Raw genomic sequence first — 24,657 nt, 5'->3', positions numbered from 1 at the left:
AATAATAATAATAATAATAATAATAATAATAATAATAATAATAATAATAAATATAAATATATCATAGCTGCAGACGCAGGGTCCAGTTAATTCATGTTTGGTGCGTTTTACAGTTTCACAGGTTCTCTGAAACGCAGCTGAATTTTCAGATTTCCCTTTTTGCATTGAAGTACACCCAGAGTCTCAGTGATGTAGATGGCGTTGTGTCTTTGTATATGTCAATTATGTCATATCTGCGTTGATTTATGATAGTATTCTAAATAATGTAATTTATTTGTACCATTTTCAGTAAGTTACGTTTCCATGAAATATGACAAACGTTGGTGTATTTCTGTGAGTAATTAAACATTGCACGGTTTTCCGACGCCTCTCTGGATCTGGAACGCATCACTCAGCCGCACATTTCAGTGTTTTTGCGTGGACCCGTTGACAAATTTTCAAGGATTATTTTTGAATGTATTTTTCATTAATCCGGCAAAGTCATGTGGACCCTGGATTTAAAATATCAATCTAACAGATCTACTGACATCTACCAGGGAAGAAGTTATATAAATATACTCTGATGGTAAATCAATGGTTTGGTAAAATGTCCAAACACTACAGAGTGACCGAGTCCACGCCGCACACTGGACACGGTCCAACTGGACATTCTCAATCACAATCTGTACATTTATAGTAAATAAAAATATGATGATGTCATGAAGCATCTTACTATAAATATAATTTGTAGTAAATAATATGATGACGTCATAAAGCGTCTTATTGTAAATATAATTTATAGTAAATAATATGATGATGTCACAAAGCGTCTTATTGTAAATATAATTTATAGTAAATAATATGATGATGTCATAAAGCGTCTAAGTGTAAATCTCATCTCGTTCATTTTGTGACGTGTCAGTTAACCATGACCAACTGAATATTTTGGGTCAAATTTGTTTGGTTTTTCATTAATATCCGCTCCGCATGTGAATCGATTTGGATAAAACTTCAACTACAAGGTCTTTGTGACAACGCGGTTCAAACAAGACGTCAACCGTGTTTGTGTGTTCTCCTGAAGTTGGTGTTCCAGATAGTTTTAGGCTTCACAATTCATAACAACCTTTAACACACTCCATGCAGCTCACAGTGCTTGACCAAGAGCAACGATGAAAACAAAGCAAACAAGCAAAATGCATCCAATAAAAAAATGTAAACATTATCCTATAATTATTTCAGATTTTGGTTTAAATAATTTCCTCCTGTGCAGCTGTTTCTGACTGAATGTGGTTTCACTGGAGGAAGGTAAAGTCTGGACCAGGAGTATGAATATATTACACACAATGTACTCATACTAATCCACCGTGTGTGTGTGTGTGTGTGTGTGTGTGTGTGTGTGTGTGTGAGTGTGTGTGTGTGTGTGTGTGTGTGTGTGTGTGTGTGTGTGTGTGTGTGTGTGTCAGGTTTATCAAAAAACAGTGGGATAACAGTGTCTCCACTTCCAAAAGAACAAAAGGTTTACCTTCTCACCACCGCTGAGCCGCCCTATTGTGGTAAGTGTGTGTGTATGTATGTGTGTGTGAGTGTGTGCGTGCGTGTGTGTTTGTGTGTTTGTGTGTTTGTGTGTTTGTGTGTGCCTAATGCAGGCACCACAAGATTCATGAAGATTCACCACATTATGCATTTGAGGCCTCATGTAACACCCATACCAGAAAAGTGTGTAGTACCACAGAGTATTACACACAGTACTACACACCAATACACAGTACTACAGACTAATACACATTCCACACAGTACTACAAACTAACACAGATACACACACAGTGACTGGGTGTTGTTGCCCCTCAGCCCATCACATCCTGGTGGAGCTGACGGTGTCTCCACTGGAGAGAAGCGCTGAGCTGGAGGTGACGCTGAGGACGGGGACCCAGGAGACCCAGCAGCGACTCAAGCTGTAGGTGGACGCACGTCGCCTCCCCACACGCCGCCAGAGCCGCTAGAGCAGGGAGTCAGGTCCCGAATCCCGTGCAATTAATGCAGGGAGACCCTCGAAAAACAACACCCGGACCCCTTTCCCCCCGAGATAATACAGAACCCACCCAGCGCCGGTGAAGCGGAGGGAGACCCGGATCCGAGTCGTGGATCCGTAGAGATCCCGTAATTAAACTGGCTTCTAAAACGCAGGGGTTTTGTTGGCCCGGGATCATGGGGGAGAGCAACCTCACCCCACCCCAATCGCCATGGTAAAATGTGGAACCCGCGCGGGTTCCGATGCAAAACTCGCAGACGACTCATTGGTAGCGAACAAATCTTTGAAGAGACTCAGTGACTCCGGCAGAAGAGTGAATCTGCCACTTTCAAACCGAAAACAACGACTGAACTAAACGAAATAACAAGACAAGAGGTCTGGGCACCCCCATCGTTCATATTCAATGTGACTCGTTTGCAGTTTGCGTTCCACCAAAAGAAATAGTGTTTTTTAACAGTATTAACTGAATCGCAGGAGAATTCCGTTCGCGACTGGAAGCCGTTCGCCCATCGTTCAGGGCGTCCTCCCTCGCTCGCCACGCCTCACACCCACTCAGCCAAACCCAACGACTCTTTTTTTTTTTTAGAGAGTGAGTCGTCACAAACCCAATCGTATATGAGGGTGGAACCTTCCATCAGTACCGCTAGTCCTCACTGCCAGAGCTGCTGTTCCGCTGGAGCCAGGGAACCACATTAGTTGGTGCCTCCTCGCAATTTTGATCTTGCAACAAAGGAGCCAGTTTCCCGTCGTTTGTTGCGTAAGTGGGATTTGGGAACAATTTCACGGCGCCGCGTGGCGAGCTCCCACGCCGCACTAGCGGGTGAAAAGCACCGCCCTAGGACTACGCTCTTCAGACGTTCTAGAGCGACTGACGAGCTATTTTCGAGAGCGTCCCGGCAAACAGACGATGGTGCTGCTGCTGGGGTTGATCTTTAAAAACCTCCAGAGCAGCAGGAAGACTCAGCGTCCCTGCCCCTACCCCCCATGGTGCACAGCGTCCCTGGAGATGGAGGATGATTGATGGAGGCAAAAACAATGATTCCTTTGAGGCGTGTCGGGGCGTGGCAAAGGCCCACCGCGACCACCAGCTCCAGGTGCTTTGGGAGTCGTTTGAGATAGAACCGGTCGTTTTGCGGCGTCACACGGTGTCTGTACCTGAAGAGAAGGAGAGAAAGCGCCCGGCTCCGCCCTGCCCCGCCCAAAATAACACCGATTTCAACACAAATTGAGGAAAGATTCTGGAAATTGGAGCGTTAGGAAAAAGAAATTGCGCGACAAAAAAAATCCTGGTTTACACACTGTAAAGTAATGATGTAAGTCGTGGTTTTGACGTTCAGCCCATGCATTTAAGTGTGTGTGTTTGTGTGTGTGTGTGTGTGTGTGTGTGTGTGTGTGTGTGTGCGTTGCAGTGAGACGAGCAGCACGGTGCACAGCAGGGTGCTGTCTCACCCTGCCGCTCGCTGCGAGATCAGCTCCATCCAGCTGAAGAACACAGGGAACAGGTTCTTCCGGCAGGGAAACGTGCACGTGGCGTCCGTCTGCATCTCGGAGATCCCTGGCAGGTACCTGGAGACACGCCCACACGCCTGCGCCCTTCAGCCAGATCCCCGTTTTCAACGTTCAGAACCCTTTGATGTGCCTTCGAAATGAATACAGGAGTGATGAGTTTGAATCCCCCCGTTGGATAGAGGAGTAGAGCCCAACGGGTGGAGGCGGGGGAGGTGGAGGGAGTGCAGTGAAGCAGACAGCAAAGCGGGCGGGGCAGGAGGGACCGGCCGCTTCGATAGGCCGACCCATATAAGGGCGTGGAGGCGTGCGGCGCCGTCGAGTTGTCGCTCAGAACGAGCTCCGCCTCGTCGAAATAAATCCACCCAAATCTTGATGCTTCTGCTCTCGTCTCCTTCTCAACATAGCCTGGTGGTGTTAAACCTTAAGCCAGCGTCAGGGTTCAAGTTCAAGACTCCACCCTAGCCCGCTCAGGTCATCGCAGGGTGTAAACACTAACTAGATGAATATTTTTAAAACCCATTTCCAAAATGAATAATAAACGGAATATCATTTTAGACTGCAAATATGACAGGGCTGCTCAAATGAAACTGGACACGTTATGGACAAGAGAGCTCTTTTTTATGACTTATTGACGGTGTTGTGCAAGTGGACACACACACACACACACACACACACACACACACACACACACACAGGCATTTATTTTACTTTTTATTCAGACTTTTACACACTGGTATACAATAACCTTCACATACCTACATGAACTTACAGCCACCAGCTCGCACATAATCAAAATAATCAATATAATAATTGTAATCATAATAATAATAATAATAATTCTAATCACAATAATAATTTAAATTAAAATAATAATAATAATAACAATAATAATTATAATCACAATAATAATAATAACTACAATAATAATAGTCATAATAATAATTGTTATTTTGTATAGCACCTTTGATACACAACATGCAACTCTAAATGCTTTACATGAATAGAAGGCCATCAGAATGTAATAATAAAATAACTAAATAAACACAGCAAAATGCATTTAATGGAAACACGTGAATATAATAAGGTTATTTCAGTTTTTGGGTCATTGACTTAGACCAACAATTTTCAATCAATGTAACATGTCATGTATCCCCCCCCCACACACACACACACAGCAGGTCTGAGGAGCCGCTGTGTGTCAACAACATCAACGTCCAGCGAGGAGCTCCGTGGTCCCACGACTACGTGCAACTCTGCGACGGCCTCTGACGACGGAGGCTCCGCCCACAGTGACCTGGTCACCAGAAGCAGAACCAGTCACCAGAACCAGTCACCCCCCCCCCCCAGTGTGTGTGTGTGTGTGTGTGTGTGCGTGTGTGGGCGGTGTACTGCATTTTACTACAAGCAACAAATAGAACCAGTCAAATAAACAACATGTTTTCCTTTGATCACTACGCTCAGAGACAGCGGGGGGCAGCAAAATACTTCCATGCACTAATATTCTGTAATAATATTTGGTAATATTCTGAAAAAAAGGGTATTTTCTTCTGGGTTGTACATTTGGAAACAGTACTTTCTTTACATTTGTACATTTACTCAAGGATCGGGGGGGGGGGGTGCATTTCATACTGCACTACAGTACTATTTTCCATTTTCATTTGAAATATAAGTGTTTGGATCTGTTTAAACACTCCCTCAATGCTCAACGACTGAGCGTATTTCAGGTGCTTTAAGTATAATTTATAATGGTTTTGTTCTCTTCCCGCCACTGGGTCTGGTCACCAGTTTAGCTCAAAATATGTTTTGGCAAAATGATCTTTCTATATCCCTGCGACGCGGTGTCTTCATCCAACCGAGAATGGCGTAGGGGACGAGCGCTCCCCCTCCGCCCTCATGGCGGCGGACATTCGAAAAGTGAGAAAGGAAAACACCACAAAACTTCAGCGCACACGCAGACCTTTATGGAGAATGTTGGCCCCATAATAAACACTGAAAAAAACAAAAAAAACCACCCATTTCTTACATTTGAGTCCCCGTCTCTTCCAGGAAATCACCCAAAACACATTCCACGCAGCTCCCATTATGCGGCTGTGTGTGGCAGACAAACAGGACTCCGCCAGCTCCACCCGGCTGGAATCACGCCGCCCCCCCCCCCCCAAAAAAAATGATACCTTATGAGTTCTCCTTAAAACGTCTGAAGCACGGGGGGGGGGGGGGGTTCGGGGGCCCCGGACCGAGCCGCCCAAAAAAAACGGAAACCGATCAGACCAAAACGAAAGAGAGGTGAGACAGGATGAAGGACCAACACCACATCTCCACGTGACCACGCCCGGGCGGTGCCACGGGGCCTCAGGCTCGGCGCTGGGGGGGCCGGGCTCTCGGCCGCCGTCAGCCTTCTCCCCGACCGCGCTCGAAGCGAGGGGAGGTCACTTCCAGGTCGGGGATCGTCGGTGTTTGTCGCGTGGAGGACGTTCTCCTTTCGGCCGCGTCGGGGCTCGAACCGCGTTTGATGAGGTTTGGCCTCTGGTGGGTTCCAATGGATACATCTGGTTTGGTGTCTCTGCTCGAGTCGGGGAGATGAGGGAGAAACTGGGATCCACGACCGGACGTTCGCTAACGTCGCTTCAATATGAATCATTTTTCCGGGGACCCCCCGGGGACCCGCTCGGAGGACCCCCGGCGGGTCCCCGGACCGCACGTTGAGGACCGGTGCCCTGGGTAAAGCGACGAGGAGGAGACGGCGAGACGCCGCGTGTGGTTCTTCAGACGCAGAAAAGGGTTTGGAGTGTGAGGGTCCGGTGGGTGGACCTGCGGGGGGGAAAGACCCGGTTGTGGTCCCGGTTCCGGTCCTGGAAGAGAGCGTCCTCACAGCCTGGGGGTGTCCGTGGGGGCCAGCGGGGCCCGGCCTCTGTGCCATCGAGGTGGTGGGCCCTCGGTGTCGTCATCTGGACACAAACACACGTAGATGTTTGAAGTAACGGTGTCACCACGGGTTCCATGAAGAACAATATACTGTTTATATCAGTCTGTAGACAGGAAGTGGTAACATGAATACATAACAGGAAATGGTTAAATGAAGTGGTTAAATAAAGTGGTTACATGAGGTGGTTACATGAAGTGGTTACATGAAGTGGTTACATGAGGTGGTTACATGAGGTGGTTACATGAAGTGGTTACATGAAGTGGTTACATGAGGTGGTTACATGAAGTGGCTACATGAAGTGGTTACATGAAGTGGTGAAATGAAGTGGTGACATGAGGTGGTTACATGAAGTGGCTACATGAAGTGGTTACATGAAGTGGTTACATGAGGTGGTTACATGAGGTGGTTAGATGAAGTGGTTACATGAGGTGGTTACATGAGGTGGTTACATGAAGTGGTTACATGAGGTGGTTACATGAGGTGGTTACATGAAGTGGTTACATGAAGTGGTTACATGAAGTGGTTACATGAGGTGGTTACATGAGGTGGTTAAATGAAGTGGTTAAATGAAGTGGTTACATGAGGTGGTTACATGAAGTGGTTACATGAGGTGGTTACATGAGGTGGTTACATGACGTGGTTACATGAAGTGGTTACATGAGGTGGTTACATGAAGTGGTTACATGAGGTGGTTACATGAGGTGGTTACATGAAGTGGTTACATGAGGTGGTTACATGAGGTGGTTACATGAGGTGGTTACATGAAGTGGTTACATGAAGTGGTTACATGAGGTGGTTACATGAGGTGGTTACATGAGGTGGTTACATGAGGTGGTTACATGAAGTGGTTACATGAGGTGGTTACATGAGGTGGTTACATGAGGTGGTTACATGAAGTGGTTACATGAGGTGGTTACATGAGGTGGTTACATGAAGTGGTTACATGAGGTGGTTACATGAGGTGGTTACATGAAGTGGTTACATGAGGTGGTTACATGAAGTGGTTACATGAGGTGGTTACATGAAGTGGTTACATGAGGTGGTTACATGAAGTGGTTACATGAGGTGGTTACATGAGGTGGTTACATGAAGTGGTTACATGAGGTGGTTACATGAGGTGGTTACATGAGGTGGTTACATGAAGTGGTTACATGAGGTGGTTACATGAGGTGGTTACATGAGGTGGTTACATGAAGTGGTTACATGAGGTGGTTACATAAGGTGGTTACATGAAGTGGTTACATGAAGTGGTTACATGAAGTGGTTACATGAGGTGGTTACATGAAGTGGTTACATGAAGTGGTTACATGAAGTGGTTAAATTAAGTGGTTACAGGAAGTGGTGACATGAAGTGGTTAAATTAAGTGGTTACTGCCACTCCCCTGCTCTAAACTGCCTCCAGTCAGTTCACTACACTACTCACAAAAAGTTAGGGATATTCAGCTTGAAATTTCAGGATGAACCTAAAATGCACTTTAATCTTTACAGGTGAACTTAATTTGACCTTCTCTAAACTTGTGAATGCACATGTCCAACTGTTCAATGTTTCAGTACTTTTTGCACAACTTGCTGTTCTCTCACAAGGAGCTGAACGGCAAAATTCACAACAGGTGTTTGATCCTTGAATGGACCAATACATTTCCTGGTTCAATTAGAGTTGGTATTTAAACAGTCCTCTTCATCATGCTGTTCACATGTTGACATCATGAGACCAACACCACACCAACAACTGATCAACAGCACCTCGCCTTGCGAGGCTTCAAACAGGATTGAGACTGGAAGAGTCACAGAAAGGCATAGAAGTGGACGTGCTTTGGCCACATCCCACACTGATGAGCGCTTCATTGTGAACAGTGCCCTGCGCAACCGCATGATGATGCCACTCAACTCCAGGCACATTTAAGGTGAGAGGCACCAAGTGTCACGTCAGACCATTCAAAACCGTTGACATCAGCGTGGTCTGCGTGCTAGACGACCTGCAAGGGTACCTGACCACAACACCAGGCACAGGCATCATCGTTTTGCAGGGGCAAGGAAGCATTAACGCTGGATGAGGGACCAGTGGCCTCAGTGCTGTTCTCTGATGAAAGTGGATTCACGTGGAGCAGAAATGATGGAGACGTCAAGGAGAGCGCTACGCATCAGCCACTGGTGTCACCAGACGAGCCTTTGGTGGTGGTGGTGTTACAGTGTGGGCAGGTGTGTCTGGTCAATACAGAACTGCCCTACACTTTGTGAATGGTACAGTGACAAGCCCATACTACCTGAATGACATCATTCATCCAGTCATTGTGCCCCTGCATGAACAACACAGGCCTCATTTCATCTTCATGGACGACAATGCTCCAGCTCATGGAGGAGGCATCATTAGGGAACGGCTGCTGGAGACTGGGGCACCTCAAATGGAGTGGCCTGCACTTTCTCCAGACCTGAAGCCCATAGAAAACCTATGGGATCAGCTGAGTGGCCGTGTAGAGGCTCGTCACTCTGTACCCCACGACCTCAATGACCTGAGGGCCCCCTTCAAGAAGAGTGGGGGGCCAGGCCTCAGCAGACAATAAGTCGACTTGTGAACAGCATGAGACGTCGTTGTCAAGCTGTAACTGATGCTCAAGGGAACATGACAAGTTATTGAGACGTTGACATTTGTTGTTGTGGTAAACCCACCATTGTTGTTGACTTTTGTTTCAATCAATTGTTTGCATGCTTCTACTTAAATGCCCTACTTTCATCGTATAATATCACTGTAGCGTGAACTTTCTACATTTTCCATAAATTTCACCCGAAAGTCAAATATCCCTAACTTTTTGTGAGTAGTGTATGTTCACCGTTCACTCTGCTGCTGCACAGCCAGGATGCATTGAAAGCAGCAGTAAGAGCAGGTGCACTCCAACAACACGAGGCACTTTAATGTTCTAATGCTCTAATGTTTTAATGTTCTAATGCTCCAATGTTCTAATGCTCTAATGCTTGCATGTTCTCATGTTCTAATGCTCTAATGTTTTAATGCTCTCATGCTCAATATGTCTTTATTGACAAGTCCAGAAGGGATGTGGGAAGCATGCTTCAACACTGGGGACACTCTACATGCAGCTGGAGTCAGACGTAGCAGGTGGAGCTGCTCTCAAATCAGATCACTGCTCAAAAAAATGACCCCGTGTTCTGCAGATTGAGGAATCTTGTTTGTTGAAACAGTTTTAAAAGTACACGGATACATTTATTTATTTTTCTTTCCACTCTGAAACCAAAAGGAACTCGTGGTTTTCGGTTTGACCGCCCTGTCCTGGTTGTGGGTTGGGCCCCGTCGCTTTTCGGATGGACACCCCACCTTCAGACTCAACACCGAGCTGGAGCAGCCGTGTCACCACTGACGCCACAGCTCCACCCGGTGACCACAGCCAACCCCACCGCGAAACCAAGCGTCCGCCCGCTAACAACCGTCCCGGAGGCCGACGCCCACCGCACCGGCCCCCTGCTCCGCCCGCACCCATTATAGGTTCCTCCGCTCACATTCGGGCGAGGGGTGCCGGCCATTTTGGGCCGGCGTGGGCGGGGACAGATGGACGGCGGAGCAGACGGACGTCACAGAGGGTGAGACGTGCGCTCCAGATTAATAGCGCGGCACCGGATTTCTGGACATCCTCAAAGTTTCCAAACTGTAATCCTCAGCAGACACAAACACAGCTGCAGCGCAGGGGATGCAGCTGTCTGTGTGCGCACACACACACACATACACACACACACACACAGTTTTCATTATGGAATGTGTTTTTCTCTCGCTCCCCATGGATCCAGGGTTCCCCACGTAAACGCCAGGGGAATTTGACCTTTGACTTCAAGACCAAATTCCAACAAAATAAGTGAGTGACGAAGTGACGACCAAATGTATTTCGGATAAATAAGATCAAGTAGCTTTTTCTTATTTTCGTCTGACCTTTACGTACGAATTGAACACAAATCTAGCAAGCAATATAAATACATGATCACATCCTATTCTACCAAAGGCTGTGAAGTAATTCCCACGGATGTGAAGTACCAGTGGTTCCAGACAAACCGAATCAACATGGAAAATAGATGTTTCTACTTAATGAGCTTGGAAAACAATACAAACGAGTGTGACGTCATATTCAATGATAAATGTCATAACTTTTCCATCCATTTTTCAATCCATTTTTTGCTTGACGATCCAGAAATCCCCCTCGTGGAGGGGATTTACAAAAACACACCCATCTCAAATACCAAACCACTAGTAATCCTCTAAACGGGAGTAGATGACTCACGGGCAGACAGTGGCAGGAGCCAGACAGTGAAGGATGTTTGAGCATGAGGTGAATATTGATCATAAAGTAGATTATCAATTCAGTTATGGTTGTTGCTGGGGGGAGGGGGGGGATTACGGTCTCAAACCCTAATCTGCAAAACCTCCCCATGCAGAGTCACCGAAATGTGTTTCAAACTGTAAAGGAAACTTTCAGAACATCACAGGGTCCCAGAGTAGGTGCAGCGCATGCTTCCAAAACTAAAACCATCGACGGTAGAGACGGGAAGACGGCCCACGGCAGCGGTGCCCATCGCTGCCCTCTGACACGGCAAACATCTCACTCCGAGCCTGGGGTTAGTGACTTGTGGACACTGCAAACCAGGCATGCACAAACACCCCCTCCCCGCCCCCTACAGGTGTACTTACATGTAGTTTAGTGGTGCGTCAGTGTGTTAGCTTCAGTCCCTTGCCCCTCTACCTCAAATAATCCCTCTCACTCCCATAATCCATCAAGGAGCCCGCCACATCGGCAAAGTCCTCCAGGACCAGGCTGGCAGAGTCCTCACCGGAGGGAAGCTCCGTGTCTGGCTCCCAGGGCTGGCGGCTGGTGCACTGGGGCTCCAGGGGCTCGGCGTGGGGCGCCTTCCTCGCTCCCAGTTGCTGGGGCTGGGAGTTCTGGGAGTTCTGGTAGAGCGGCGTCAGGTCGTCCCCCGTCGACCCCTGGCGGCCGGCCTCAGCCCCCGGGTTGTCCGCCTCCTTGGGGTTGCCCCCTGCGCTGCCTCCCTCGCTGCCCGCCGGGGCGGAGGGCACCAGCACGTGGTAGAGGCTGGGCAGGCGGATGTCCAGGCGAACGCCGCTCTTGATGAAGAGCTTGTCGTTGAGGGCGTAGAGCTTCTCAGAGAGGTCGAAGCCCAGCATGACGGCGAACAGGCGGGCGACGTAGCGTTCCTTGGACAGCAGCATGTAGAGGCGCCGCCGACGCCAGGAGATGTAGCGCGAGTCCTCCTCGGCGGTGAGGGTGACCTGTGGGGTTCAGGAGCAAACACCTTTACCTGAAAGCCAATCACTGCCGGGCATCGGTTCCGCTTTCTAACAATGTGGACCGAAGGATAAGGCTCGTGTCCATTGCTCTTCTGAGGACAAGTCAAAGGGACAAACCTCAAACTTCATGCAATACCTTCTTTTTGGGCCTTTAAACAGTTACTGTATATTCCTCACGTAAAACAGCATTAAAGCAGACTGCAATGCAAGGGAGCTACCGTCTCCCAAGAAATTCTTGAAACCTGTTGACCGAAGCAAGAGCCTGCACCTTGGGTCCTCTGCAAACGGAGCTTCCTCCCTGTGCGGTCGCAGGTTGTTTTAAACACACGATATATGGTGGACGAGGGGGGTGGGGTGAGACCCAGCAGCTGCCGTGGAGGGAGCTGAACCTCTGTTATTCATGGAGATACAGCTTTGTACGATGCGGCTTTAAGAATGTGTCCCCAGTGTGTGTGAGGCTTCTCGTCGTGCCCAAAAGGCCCGGGAGCCACGTACAATCGGAGACGTCCGACTATAATGACTGTACTGAACCCTGCGGCTCCACCTCAACCGGACTGAACTACAGCTCTTTTTTTCCCCGGTTGGAGAAGCCAGTCAAGGACACCTGATGTCTGGTCTTCTGTTGCAAATCCCTTAATTGCAGAACTGCAGATTAACTTGACAGTTTGCCGCCGCACGGACCTCAACCTCCCTCACTCATCCTCGTTTGAAGTTTTTTTTTTCTCGACTGATCCGGTTTCTTTTATTGGAAAACGATGACGTGCACAGAAAAATGCAACTTCTGCCTCCCCACCTGGAAGTTTCCTTCCTCGTTGGGCCGCAGAGACTCCCACTCGGGGGAGTCCAGAAACTGGTGCGGGTGGATGTAATGCAGGAACTGGCCCTCCAGAGAGACACTGATCCTGAGGGAGCAAAAGCAATAAAAGTGAGAGATGGAGGTCTTCCTCAAGGTCACTCTTCAGCTGGGAGGAAGGAACCTGACCTTGCCCTTGAGCAGATCTACCGTAGATAGTAATGAGTTAAGCATGGGGATACTGAGTTTTCCGCCAGGTGAATAAAGTGTTATCCTCTCTCATCTTGCGCTTTTGTATTTTTTTGTATTTTTTCATTGACACTTCTGTGGACATTACATCCCATGGTGTAAATAAATAAAAGCCTTAATTTATGCATTTTCCATTAAATAATTCTGCCATAGTGAAAAAACATTTTTATTAAAGCATCCGATATACAACATATATTTTATACCTAAAAACATAAAAATCTCACAACCTATGTTGTTTGCCTGACCAAAGTCAAATAAAATTCCATTTGGGTAATGTACTAAGAATAGATTATATACTCTAAGAATAGATTGCATAAGAATGAGGTTGAATGAACCAGGACTCAGAAGTCGCAGCACGCTTTGAGCTACGATTTTTTAAAAACAAGATCAAGTTGTTTGTGTTTAAAATTTTTTTTTTTTTTTTAACCTGTGCTGTCAGCATGCTGGCCATACAACACAGAGTATTTGTTTTCCATTTGCATTCAGGACAGAGTTAGTCTGCAAGAGGAGTTCAAGTTCTCAACCAGCAACGCAACTCTTTATTAATTCCTAAATCATCAAGAACTGCTGCAATAACTCTGTCCTGTGGATGCCCTGTAGAATGACAAGGGCACAGTTTTGGTTATTGAGAGTCACCACCCACCCCCCTCTTTGGAGAACTATTCATCATGTTTGGGTTTAGAAACAACTGATCACTACTCCAGGAGGGGGAGAATCACCACGGTGATTCAAATAAACATAGAAACAAACAACATTTACACAAAAACATGAACACTGGACGACAACATGTATTGAAAAACAGAGTAAGGTCCAGGAAAACTGGAACTACAACTGGTCATGTGACCTCTTCCTGTCAAGGTTATGGCAGCAAATGAGGGAGGAAAGGAGAGGGAAGCACCCCCAGGTTGCTGGGGGGCACTCCAAGCAGGTGTGTGGAAGGTGTCCACTGGTGAGTGTACATGACTTATCCCCATTGGTACTGGTGTAGAAGGTCGGTATTATGTGGCGGCACCTCCAAGCAGCGCAAGGGGCCCCGAAGCCCCCCCCCTGCGGCCACGGAAGACCCCCGGGCCCCCAAGAGAAGCCAGAGGGCCGTGGAACAACTCCCACGCCCAGCCCGAGGAGCATGACCAAGTCCCAGGGAGCACAAGGAGACCCCGCCCCCCCAGGGGCGCACACATACAACCAACCCCCGGGCGCAGGCACAAGACGCAGCCGCCGGCACAGAACCCGGGCCACGGGGGCAAGGCACGGACCACGGGCCCGGATCACGGCCGTTTGTGGAGCTTTTTATTTTTTAAGTGTCTCAGTGCTGTCGGGTCCAGTGGTCCCTGGGTACCGAGCCAGGGAACCTTTCCCTGTAAACGGAGACGCCTAAACGAGAGATCAACAAGCCACCGGGCGGGAACCACTCCTCCCTGAGTCACGGACCAAAATACTTTCTTTACTTTGTTCATCGCCAATCCATCAACTCTTTATTGTTCAGATGTTGGCAATACATCCTGTTGACAACATGCTACCAAGAAGATCTATCAATGTTAGGAAATCCTTCGAAATCAAAGCAGTAGTTATTATTCATCTTTATTACGACAAAATCAATGATATATGGTTTAAGAAATAATTGTGGATGCACTTAACTGACAAGTCTTTGGTCGTATGTCTAGAAAATGTGAGCAGAAAACCGTTTTATAGCCAAGAAATAAATAGTATAATATTTAAAAATAGCTACTTTTCATACATTTCAAAATACCTGGAAATATATGAAAAGTAGCATTAGGCTATTCGTATTAAATAAACCAGCCGCAGACGTTGACCCCCGAGGCGTGACACTACCGACCTCCCAGAAAGTAGGAATGACAGCTGGTCAATGGGCGTCTTTCCTTCCATGGCGTAGGTCTGCCCGGTCTTCATCTCCGCCACATTGTTCCCGAAGGCCTCTGCGATCTCCTGGAAGACCTGGACGGGCACGCCCAGGGGCAGGTACACGGCCTGGTACAGGCTGGTGAGCTCCTCGCTGGGGAGGCCCTCCTTGTGCAGCCGGTAGACCAGGTGGCAGATCTGAACCAGGCAGGCCAGCAGCAGGAGCAGGTTCCACGTCACCACGTCCACGCCGCACACGGTCAGCCAGCCCCACAGGGCCAGGCACAGGAAGGAGGGCGTCAGGAAGCCAAAGATGAACAGGCACCCGTACGCCCCGCTGCCGCCCATGTAGCCCAGGAACAGAATGGTGTTTCCCAGGTGGTAGACGGCTCCCTCCGTGTGGTTGGTCCAGCCTTGGCAGGGCTGGTGGCCGTACAGAGCGGCTCCGAGCAGAGAGGAGTTCCACGCACTCATGGTGGAAACTGGATGTTTTGTCTGGCGCTCCGAGCGGAAGAGAGGCTTCACGCAAACTTTGTGGTTTCCCTGCTCCTCGCCTTCAAAGTTGCACCTGGAGGTCCATATGAGATTCGAGTTCCACAGAATCAAAGCACTGACCAAAACGTCCAAGGGATATTTTTTTTGCACGAAGCAGTGGCATCCAAGCTCGTTCTGCGTGAGGATCGAGTCTCTGTTCCGTTATTCAACCAGAGTTCCAGTCAGAATATGTTTCCTCTCCGTATGCGCTCCTTCGCCTTGCATGCTGCCGATCCGATTCCTCTCACCCACTGGCCTGCTCTGGAGAACCAAGGGCTGGCATATCGGGACGAGGAAGGGAGAGGGCGGGAATGACTGGTATAAGGTGGGGTGACAGAGCCCTAGAAGGATAACCATGTTTGGAATTGAAACCCAAGGAGGAGAGTCAGACAGAAAACAGACCCGCTACTTAACATAACAGAGGGAGGCAGCAAATAGAGGGGAGTGATGATAAAGTGATATAGGAACTCAATGTGACTACATTCACGACAACGCTCTGTCCTGCCGGAGCTCGAGTGAGGTACTTCTTAAACCAACTGTACACCCGATTGGCCAGTGCGTTGCCAGCAGAGGCTGGGGCCATGCATTTATAGACTCTGGAAGAGGAAGGACAGGTCATATTTCAGAATGAACCAACTACAGCCACTTACTATACATACCCAGCTGCTGCTATTCACCCAGGAAAGGCCCTTGAGTAGAACATAGTAAATGTTGTCATTACCAATCTCCCCCACTTTGGCGCAATTACAGCCGAGTCTTGAGTGCCACCAAGCACGTGTCGACCTGTGTGGCGTGCGGCTGGGGACTCGTGGTTTGTGCCGCCAGTCACTTTGCGACTGCAGGAAAAGTGACAACGCCAAACCATATAGGAGTTAACTTCTCAAAACATCCTTTTCCAGGTGACGTGAAGCTTCTGACCCGCGGGCAAGACTTCAAACACACAGTCGAGCGTATCCAGTGCCAAATGCAAGTCCAAGTGGGTTGGATTTGGGCCATTTGTAAAAGCCACTGCTGGCCAGCTGTGAGAAACTACAAGGAGAAGAATGCAGATATGGCAAGTGTTGACTGCAGCGGGGACAAGTTATTTTGGGAACAAGTACATACCAGAGACTACAACTGCTGCAAGCAAACCTCGACCGGGAGAGAAGTGACCTTTATTTTGGCACGCCGAGAGAAACAGCTACAGACGGGCCCGGAGACTTGCTCCGTGATCCGAAACATCGGAGGCACTGCTGCAAGCCAGAAATAAACTTTTGAAAATAAAGTGCAGAGGCATTGTTATTGCATAGAGACTTTATTCAGTTATAGACATTTAATTTACAAAGCACAAGACAGCAGCTCTTCCAATGATGAATAAATAAAAACCCCCAAAAGGGTCTCCAGTCGTTTAGCCAGCAACACTGCAAAGAACAGACAAGTAGAGATTATTCAAGGAAACAGGAACGCAACTGGAAACTGAGCAGTTATACAAGCCCAACTGCATCAACTTCAGTTATAATCTAATCCAGGAACCCTAAAGTGCGCCGCTCATTTAACTTTGCTGCTGCACTGACTTTTTGCCCCTCCCCCCGGAGCTTCAAGGCTATGATGCTGACGTGAACCAGAAACAAGTGACAAGACTGCAAATGCTGCGCACCGAATTTAGCATCTCAGAGGGAGACGGCATACGTAGGTTATGCAGGCAGAACGCACTTTACATTTGACGCAACGCAGCTTGACGATAGATTTCATGGTGCAAGGTCCAAGTCGGCGTGTTTTAAGAAACAGCATTGTTAGCCACCTGCCTCCCACTAGAACCGCCCGGAAGGAAAGATCCTTCTCCCGTCTCGAAGGAGAGTTCTACTCCCCACGCCTCATCCGAATTTGATCAATTCCTGGGAAGTGAATAATAAAAATCCCACAACAATTAGACTTCTTACCAAACACACAACAGGGAGCAGTTAAATCTTGAAGCCAAGGGACCTCATGCACTCTTTGTGTGCCTCAATCAGGGTTGTGCAGTTCTCCTCTCCCTTTTCAATGATACTGGAAACACAAAAAAATGAGCATTAATAATAATTCCACAAATAAAGCCCACGTCACTCATGGCAGCAAGGTCACAAGTCGTGACCATTGCTTTTTCCGCCTCCGTCCAGAAGCCGTACCAAGCGTCCCGGATCTTCTTGGTGTCGGGACAGGCGCAGCAGGGTTTCAGCGGCTTCTTCGCCTCGATGCCCTGGGCGGGGGCGGCGATGGGCTCCACACTGGCAGCGGCCAACGAAGACATGGTCGACGGTTCAGTGGTGGACGACGCACACGGGCCTGTCACTTGGGTAAGAAGTGACAAGACTGGTTAGGAAAAAAACAAAAGACAGTACAGATGCTGTCAAAGTACACAAGTTCTAGATCTTAAGTGTCACCCGAGTATTAAGAGTACTGTGATTTCAAGTGACCTTATATGAAAGCTAAAAATATGGCACAAGCGCCACTGGATGTTTGAGACAAGCTTTTTGAGCACAGTGAATGTACATTTAAGCGTTTAATCTGTTTAAAGGCATCATGACTCACTTCTGAACAGACCATTTCCCCAAACTGACGTCTTAGACTCATGACAAGAGGTTTGCTTCGTTGGGCGTTAGCTTAGCTCCCTGCACTTCCACGTTGCACCGCCGGCCTTCTCTGAACTGGAAGCGGTGTCAGATTGAGCAAACTTCATTTCACCTGAACCGTCATTTTAATGATTTACGGACGAACCTAAACAACAGAGTGTGAAAATAAGAGTGTGACGTGACGTGAGCTCCACCATCACGTCAAGTCAGCGGTTTGACGCGTGGCTCCTTAAGCGCGCCTCGCCGTCAGGTTTGGGAGACGAGCCCTCGGGAGCCCGTCCTGACGCGTCGCACCGCTGCGGAGGTCAGACACGGAAGAGGGGGGCAGCCACAAGGCCCAGGACGCCAGGCGACCTGAAGCGAACACGTCGCTGCGGCCCGAGGGGGAGGGAGGGCCCCGCCGCACCACGTGTCCAGCCCCCCGGACGGGCTGCCAGCACGTCCGTCGCGTTAGCATTAGCGTTAGCATTACCCTGCTGCTGCTGCTCAGCTGCCGCGACGGAGCGGCGCCCGTTTGGTTATTCGACGGGAACGGCCTCAAACAGCAGAGGCAACGGTCCCAAGATTAAAAACTAAAGAACTCACCTCACGTCACGGCGGGTCGCGTTGCGTCACGGCTTTCGGCGCTGGCGCGTGCACGAGCAGGAACAGGAAGACTGCGTGACGTAACACGCCCGCTCGGCACGCGCCCCTCTTTATATGCGCGCATGCCCAGTCGAGTCAATTAGCGTCCGCGGGGCACTCTGGGAGATGTAGTTCCGCGGTCGCGCCACTACGGCGGGACAGGTCGCTTGCGGCTTCATTTTTTATAGTTTTCGTGTTGTAAATGTACTTTTAAACTGCAGTTATTTTGTTTGTACTTTGAACTGCACATGTGGGATTTGTACTACGTTTTATAATGCTATTCTTGTTGTTTTTCTAGCTTTTACTATGCTAATTAAAATAAAAACAACAGGTTACCATACAAACTATGACTGAATTATGTAAAATTATAATATATAATAATAATAATAATAATATATAATATAATTTAGTATAATCTAATCGAATATAATTATATAATATATAATAATATAATGTAATATAATAATATAATATATTCTAATAATATAATATAATATAATATAATATAATATAATATAATATAATATAATATAATCATATCATATCAGATCAGATCAGATCAGATCCTAATATAATATTTTGAACTAAATATATAGTATGTATGAATGTAAAAGCAAGGTATAAAAATCATGTGTATACACAGAGAACAAGCACAAAATTATTTTCCTTTTTTTATTTTATATTATTTACAAATGATATCCTCATATATAGAGTAAATATCGGACAAATGTACCGTGTCGATGAGAAAGTAGGGAAGAGTATTAGGGCCACGCCCCGGACTTTAATGTGGTGCAGCGGCGTGGCCTGGCCCCAAGCCAGGGCCTCCAAACTCGGGGCCTCCCCACCCATGGACATTCTGACATTATTCTCAAAACTGAGTTTCGACTTTGGAATCTGACTTTAGTCTCGAAAGGTCCTTTCGACCTATTCTTGAAATTTCGACTTTATTCGCAGAATTCTGAGTTCATCCTGGAAACAGAATATCTTTTTTTTTTTTGCGAGGCCCTAATACTCTTCTTTAAGAAAGTCAGAAGTTTGCTAGACGACCTTTATAAATGAAATAATGTAAATGTATAGACTTTGATTCTTTGATTCTTACTCAATGCTTTGACTCTTTTAATGTGTTGTGTGCTTGGAAGAGAGAAGTGAAATAATCATTGAACTCATGAAGTGTTCCTTAACTCCAAAGTATATTAAAGGTTTTATTCTCAAGAAGCTCATCTAAATGTAAGAGTGTGCGCGGGGCGCCTTTTCTCCTTAAATTAATTAATTGGTGCCAGAGGAAAAAAATATCATTTTGCTTCTTATTTCTGGTTTAGCTGAACACTTTGGAGTTTTATAATAATAGGCTACAATCAAAGACAAAATTCTACAAAAGGTCATGGAGTCTATCTTGGGCGTGGTTGCATCCCAGGAGAAGGAGGGGAGCAGTCGACGTCAACATCAGTTTGATTTGTTGCGTAACTGCTGATGCTACGATTGATTTCTTCAACCAGCAAAGGAGCTTCCAGCTGGAAGGATAAACACAGCCACCGCAGCACGGCGTGTTCCCGGACCCTCCCCAGCACGGCTCTCCTCCCGTACGGATCTGGTGTCGCCAGATGCCGAAAAAAACAAATAACTGTACAAACTCCACAACGAGTGTATTTCAGGGGAAACTGCCGTACCTTCAAATCCAGACAAATCCAGACGTGTGATTGGATCATTCATGTCAGTTTTGCGTAATGCATTATTGACATAGCTAACGGAAAATGAATCATCGGGCTGGTTCCAAATGAGCTCTGTACCATTTCACTATTATGGAGAGCGAAACACGTCGAAATGATCGTACATTTAGGGTTTTTTTTTTAAATTATTGGTCGTATATCGTACAAGGGGGTCCATTTATCGTCCAGATTCGATAATTGTCGTACATCTGGAAAACGCTGCCGCGGGCGCACCCTTGAGAAGCGGCTCAAACGGCCCAAAAGCTCCTTATAGAGCAGGGTCGTGGTGGAGAGAGCCCCCCCCCCCCCCCCCCCCCCCTTCCAGGAGGAACCGTGTGACAGACTTGAGGTTCGGACTCTTCCAGACCAGATCCATTCAAACATTTAGGGTCTCATGTGAGGGAATTACATTTTTGTCAATCCATAAGTACTGTAGCTGCATAATGCACTTGAAATCCAATAGTTGTATTGATCATTGTGATCCTAAATTACTCTATAGAGCCCGATGAGTTTTGCTTTTCGCAAAAAGTTGTCTCCCAGCGCTGGGAGGGGTGTACGTACGTGTGCGCTGACTCAGTGTTGCGAGTCACATTCCAGGCCCAGCTGTGTGCTAGATAAACACCACAGTGGAAGCTTGGCCTCTCTAATCCCTCATCTGTCTGTGTGATGAATGGAGCCTGGCGTTTCAGACGCAGTCTCTTCGGTGGGCCGTCCCCTCTCGCCACATTTCACCTTTTCTCCCTTTTCGTATTCCATCTTTCTTCAGGTGGGGAATCAGAAACAGGGAGACACGGGGAGCTCTGTGACGAATCCCGGCGGGAATGGCGGTGGATCGTCTCTACGAACAATGGAGGTCTGCACAGCGTATTTCACGGCACAGTGACTCTCAAATAAAACATTTTTTTAAGTCCAGTCGAAACACAACAGTTTCCATCTGTTACATCCAAAGCTACCCAAACAGAAACGATGATGCAGTCCAGAGATTCTTCAAACGGTGGCCGGTGATGATCTCCACCTTAAAACCCGTCCTGGCTTGTCCTCCCTCTGGGGGGCAGCCAGGAGCAGTGGGCAGCATACAGCCACGCCCGGGGACCGGTTACAAACGTCCATCGCTGGTCAGACGACCATGTTCTGCATGATTTTGGTGGGGGCCCTTACTGATGCTACGAAGGATGAAACTCCACTCAGAAAGGCCCCAGATACATAACATCACCCATACATAACCTATCTTACTTAAGCTTTAGGGGGAAATTCGCTTGTTGTCTATCTTAACTAAATTCAGACGACATGACTACTACCAACGTCGTCCCTGTGTCCACTATCTGATCGCGGTGCGCTGCGCGCTGTGTGAGGTCAGTGTAAGGCCGCAGGGGGGGACAACCAGCTGTCACGGTGGCCATGACGGGGTGGAGACAGCGGACGCGGTCCTGAGGAGAGGAGCCTGACCAGAAATACCCTTGACCCCCGTCCCCCGTCATCGTCGAACGCGCGGGCCCTCAGCCTCCCGAGCGGCTGTCCCTGCAGGGGGGGTCGCCGCCGCGTCATAGGCTTTCTCGCCATCCGCAGTTCCTCACCTGTCGAGCGGAGGTCGTCAGCCTTCCCTCTTGTCCTGTGTTCCCTGCCATTGATGGATGAATGGCAATGCGTCAAAAAATAGGGTTAGGGTTAGGGTTAGGGAGACGTCATGTTTCACCTTTCTATGAACTCGTCATAGTTGCATCGCTCATTGGTGTTGACCCTCTGGATTGGATCTGTCCAAGATGGACAAACAAACATTGTTGTCCCTCTGCATACCTTCAAACATTGGTTTAAAGGAAGTGACTGCCATTATATTCATGTTTGTGTGTGTCTGGTGGACACAACTGGAGGACCATGAGCGGGAAATGACAGTCATTTATGTTTTCTACGATGAATATATTCTAGAATACATTGTGATTATATGATAATTTTCTATATCTATGATGACAACACAAAACTCAAACATGACACCACCTTACTTCCATATTGTGAAAAGTGTTTGAGTCAGTGACAAAAAAAAAGAAAAAAAAAGAAAAACCTTTTCCCGTTGCATAAAGGTCGTCCACGTCTACGAGCCAGAAGCCATGATTTGTTTACCTCCGCTCCACACAGCGCTGGTGTGGACAATATTTGTGTGTGTGTGTCCCCCGGGAGTAACATGATGAATAGCGTTCCGTACAGGGCCGCTCGGGTAACGTCACACACGCACACATACACATACACACACACACACACACACACACACACACACACACACACACACACACACACACACACACACACACACACACACACACACACACACTGGCCTCACCTTGCTCCGCTACATGACCCCCTCAGTCAATCCCACTGTTACATCCCTTAATCTCATTCCCAGTGTCTCATCGTTCAAACTTTTCCTTTCATCACATCATCTTTCTGGGGAAATAGAAAAGGGACAAACAATATAAATCAAGTTTTGTAATCCTCAAAAAGGAACAACACCGAGCCCCGACAATGAGTGATCCTGCTCTTTATAACTGGCCAAACGAGCCGAGTCGCGGGTCACGAGTCTCAGCGGACGCGCAGCCCAGTGTCGGGTGGCTGGGCGCGGTGTTTAATTACATCCCACTCTGAGCTGCTCTGCCCTGGCAGATGTCTTGTTCACGGCAGGATAATTGCGATATTTAACCCCGCCGCTGCCGCCGCCGCCACCGCCACCACACACTGCAAACTTTCAGCCCCATTGTGTTGGGGTATTAATGTGAGCCGGTCTGTCATGACCGGCCCCTTGACACGGCTTGATTCATGTGCCGATGAGGCAGAGATACTGAATAGTTGATGAGCGGCTGGAAAAAGAGAAGAGGGGGAAGATGGAGAGAGAGAGAGAGAGAGAATGAGGGAAAGAGAGAGCGAGAGGGATACGGGCGGGACGGAGGGAGGGAGGGAGAGGGAGTGAGACGGGGGAGGAGGGGGGGGGGGGAGGGGCGGGGCGGACCGGCATCCACTCTCCTCTCCGTTACGTGCAAAGCCCCCGATAAGCCCCGGCACCGGGAGCTCTGAGATGGAAAGCGGCGCCGCGTCGGAGACGAGGGGTCCGAGTCACAGCCCGCCGACCCAGAGACGGAGGCGCAGGATGGCGCGCGCGTTCCGGCCCAGCGGAGCTCTCGGGGCGGAGGGGCGGGGGCGGGCGACCTGAGTGCCCGGGGCGGCGGGATGGAGAAGCTGCGGGGCCGCGTGGCCGGCTGCACCAAGGCCACTTGTGGGTGGAGAGCCCTGCTGCTCCCCCAGCTCAACAGACAGTCCCTGTACGTGTACGGCAGCGAGGTGGCCGTGGAGAAGGAGTGCGTCCGTCAGCTCCGCAGCGGGGTGCTGGTCATCCACCCCTTCAGCCTCATCAGGTACCGCCACCACACGGCACACGGGGGTCAAGGCGGGGGTAGGAGGCTTGTCACGAGGGATGGGGAACAGCATTGTAAGTTGTGTGTATTCTTTGTAATGTTCTCGTTGTCGTGATAATGACTCATCGTCCGTATCAACAAAAACATTACTTGCAGAGCGGTTGCAAAATACAAAATTGTACGACTACAACAGAGATAGGGTTAACAAGGAAGGAAACACCATGAAAGTAGCAGCGGTCATACTTTTTATTTGCACAGCTCTTTTCCCGAACGTTCAAAGGCACGTCACATTAAAACCAGGTGAAATAAAACGGTGCACGAAGAAAAGAGTCGAAAACACAGAGAGAGAGAGAGAGAGAACTTCAAGGCGTCTTTTGAGACCTGTCAAGAGGCACAAACTAATTGACGAGCACAAAGATCCTTTCCAGCTGAATGGAGTCTTAAAGGTGAGGGAGAGGAGGGACCCTCCTCGTGACGTCGACCGCCGCGGGGGCCGTGATCCAGAGATTTGTTTCTTAAAGAGGAAAAAAAACGTCCATCCGTCCGTCCGTCCGTCCCCCCCCCCCAGACAATTGGATTGTCATTATCCGTGGATTAAGAAGCGTATTATTTATCGAGGCGGGGACGGATTTAAACAAAGCGGATCACGGAACAGAGACATCCGAGACTGGCAATCGGACCCCGCTCTTGGACGCGTGCAGTTACCGTGTCGGGAGTGTTTGGTGCTCGTAGATCGGCTCGCCTCGCCGCCCTGACCCCCCCCTGACCGCCCGGAGATAAGTCCGCCGCCGGGCGCGCTGCCGTTTTCATCTCGCAGTCTGGAAGAACCAGAGCCCCTCAAATCTCTCCAAATCCCACCGCGCACGACGGCCCGAGCGGGGGTTTTAAAAGACCTCCTTTTACCAAACACGTATTCCATGATTGGAGCGTCTCTCTGTCGTCCACTGAAACATGACCAGCGTCACCCCGACACATAAATGACCCGGAAACAAGACGTTGGAACGTGCGGATCACTCATTTGAAATGTCCCCCCCCATCTGTACCCCCCCCCCAGGAGTTATTACATCATGTGCATGATGGCCATTACGTTCCTCAACCTGATCGGGATCCCCATGGAGATCGCCTTCCTGGACGGCGACAACGGCCTGGGCTGGGAGGGCTT

At 48.6% G+C, this 24,657-nt stretch overlaps 3 protein-coding genes across 5 annotated transcripts in view; 1 reads left to right on the top strand and 2 right to left on the bottom strand.

The window, feature by feature from the left end:
• pla1a (phospholipase A1 member A) overlaps positions 1–3,980 on the top strand; it is a gene marked incomplete at both ends in the record, with an annotated part of 11,282 nt that extends 7,302 nt beyond the window's left edge. Inside the window, 4 exons of the mRNA XM_080018952.1 lie at positions 1,443–1,532; positions 1,829–1,934; positions 3,419–3,571; positions 3,923–3,980. Of these exons, the coding sequence (XP_079875078.1) occupies positions 1,443–1,532; positions 1,829–1,934; positions 3,419–3,571; positions 3,923–3,980 (407 nt within the window). The remainder of the gene's footprint in view (positions 1–1,442; positions 1,533–1,828; positions 1,935–3,418; positions 3,572–3,922) is intronic.
• A 236-nt stretch (positions 3,981–4,216) lies between these two features.
• Positions 4,217–15,421, bottom strand: popdc2 (popeye domain cAMP effector 2). Of its 2 annotated transcripts, none has more exons than XM_080019272.1 (4): positions 14,623–15,421; positions 12,537–12,645; positions 11,129–11,725; positions 4,217–6,463 (listed from the first exon to the last, which is right to left on the bottom strand). In XM_080019272.1, exons 1-3 carry the CDS (start codon positions 15,117–15,119, stop codon positions 11,177–11,179), a joined length of 1,155 nt encoding a protein of 384 aa, XP_079875398.1. In that variant the 5' UTR covers positions 15,120–15,421; the 3' UTR covers positions 4,217–6,463; positions 11,129–11,176. The 2 variants fall into 2 exon arrangements, with proteins under 2 accessions (XP_079875398.1, XP_079875399.1); XM_080019273.1 differs by having other exon boundaries at positions 11,269–11,725.
• A 1,033-nt stretch (positions 15,422–16,454) lies between these two features.
• cox17 (cytochrome c oxidase copper chaperone COX17) lies at positions 16,455–18,457 on the bottom strand. Of its 2 annotated transcripts, none has more exons than XM_080019335.1 (4): positions 18,353–18,457; positions 17,324–17,486; positions 17,099–17,204; positions 16,455–16,579 (listed from the first exon to the last, which is right to left on the bottom strand). In XM_080019335.1, exons 2-3 carry the CDS (start codon positions 17,443–17,445, stop codon positions 17,120–17,122), a joined length of 207 nt encoding a protein of 68 aa, XP_079875461.1. In that variant the 5' UTR covers positions 17,446–17,486; positions 18,353–18,457; the 3' UTR covers positions 16,455–16,579; positions 17,099–17,119. The 2 variants fall into 2 exon arrangements, with proteins under 2 accessions (XP_079875461.1, XP_079875460.1); XM_080019334.1 differs by lacking the exon at positions 18,353–18,457 and adding an exon at positions 17,727–18,083.
• Positions 18,458–24,657: the final 6,200 nt, after the last annotated feature.

This window comes from Zeus faber (assembly GCF_960531495.2).
Source record: "Zeus faber genome assembly, chromosome: 18".
NCBI lineage: Eukaryota > Metazoa > Chordata > Actinopteri > Zeiformes > Zeidae > Zeus > Zeus faber.
Note: the sequence above shows the minus strand (reverse complement) of the source record. Positions and strands in the feature narration are given on the sequence as shown.

Coding starts and splice junctions, on each gene's coding strand:
- cox17 (XM_080019334.1), bottom strand. Junction 17,205..17,323: donor AAGAAGATCCGGGACGCTTG/GTACGGCTTCTG, acceptor TTGTGTTTCCAG/TATCATTGAAAAGGGAGAGG.
- popdc2 (XM_080019272.1), bottom strand. CDS start 15,119: ATGAGTGCGTGGAACTCCTCTCTGCTCGGAGCCGCTCTGTACGGCCAC. Junction 12,646..14,622: donor TCATTCCTACTTTCTGGGAG/GTCGGTAGTGTC, acceptor TTGCTCCCTCAG/GATCAGTGTCTCTCTGGAGG. Junction 11,726..12,536: donor ACGAGGAAGGAAACTTCCAG/GTGGGGAGGCAG, acceptor TGAACCCCACAG/GTCACCCTCACCGCCGAGGA.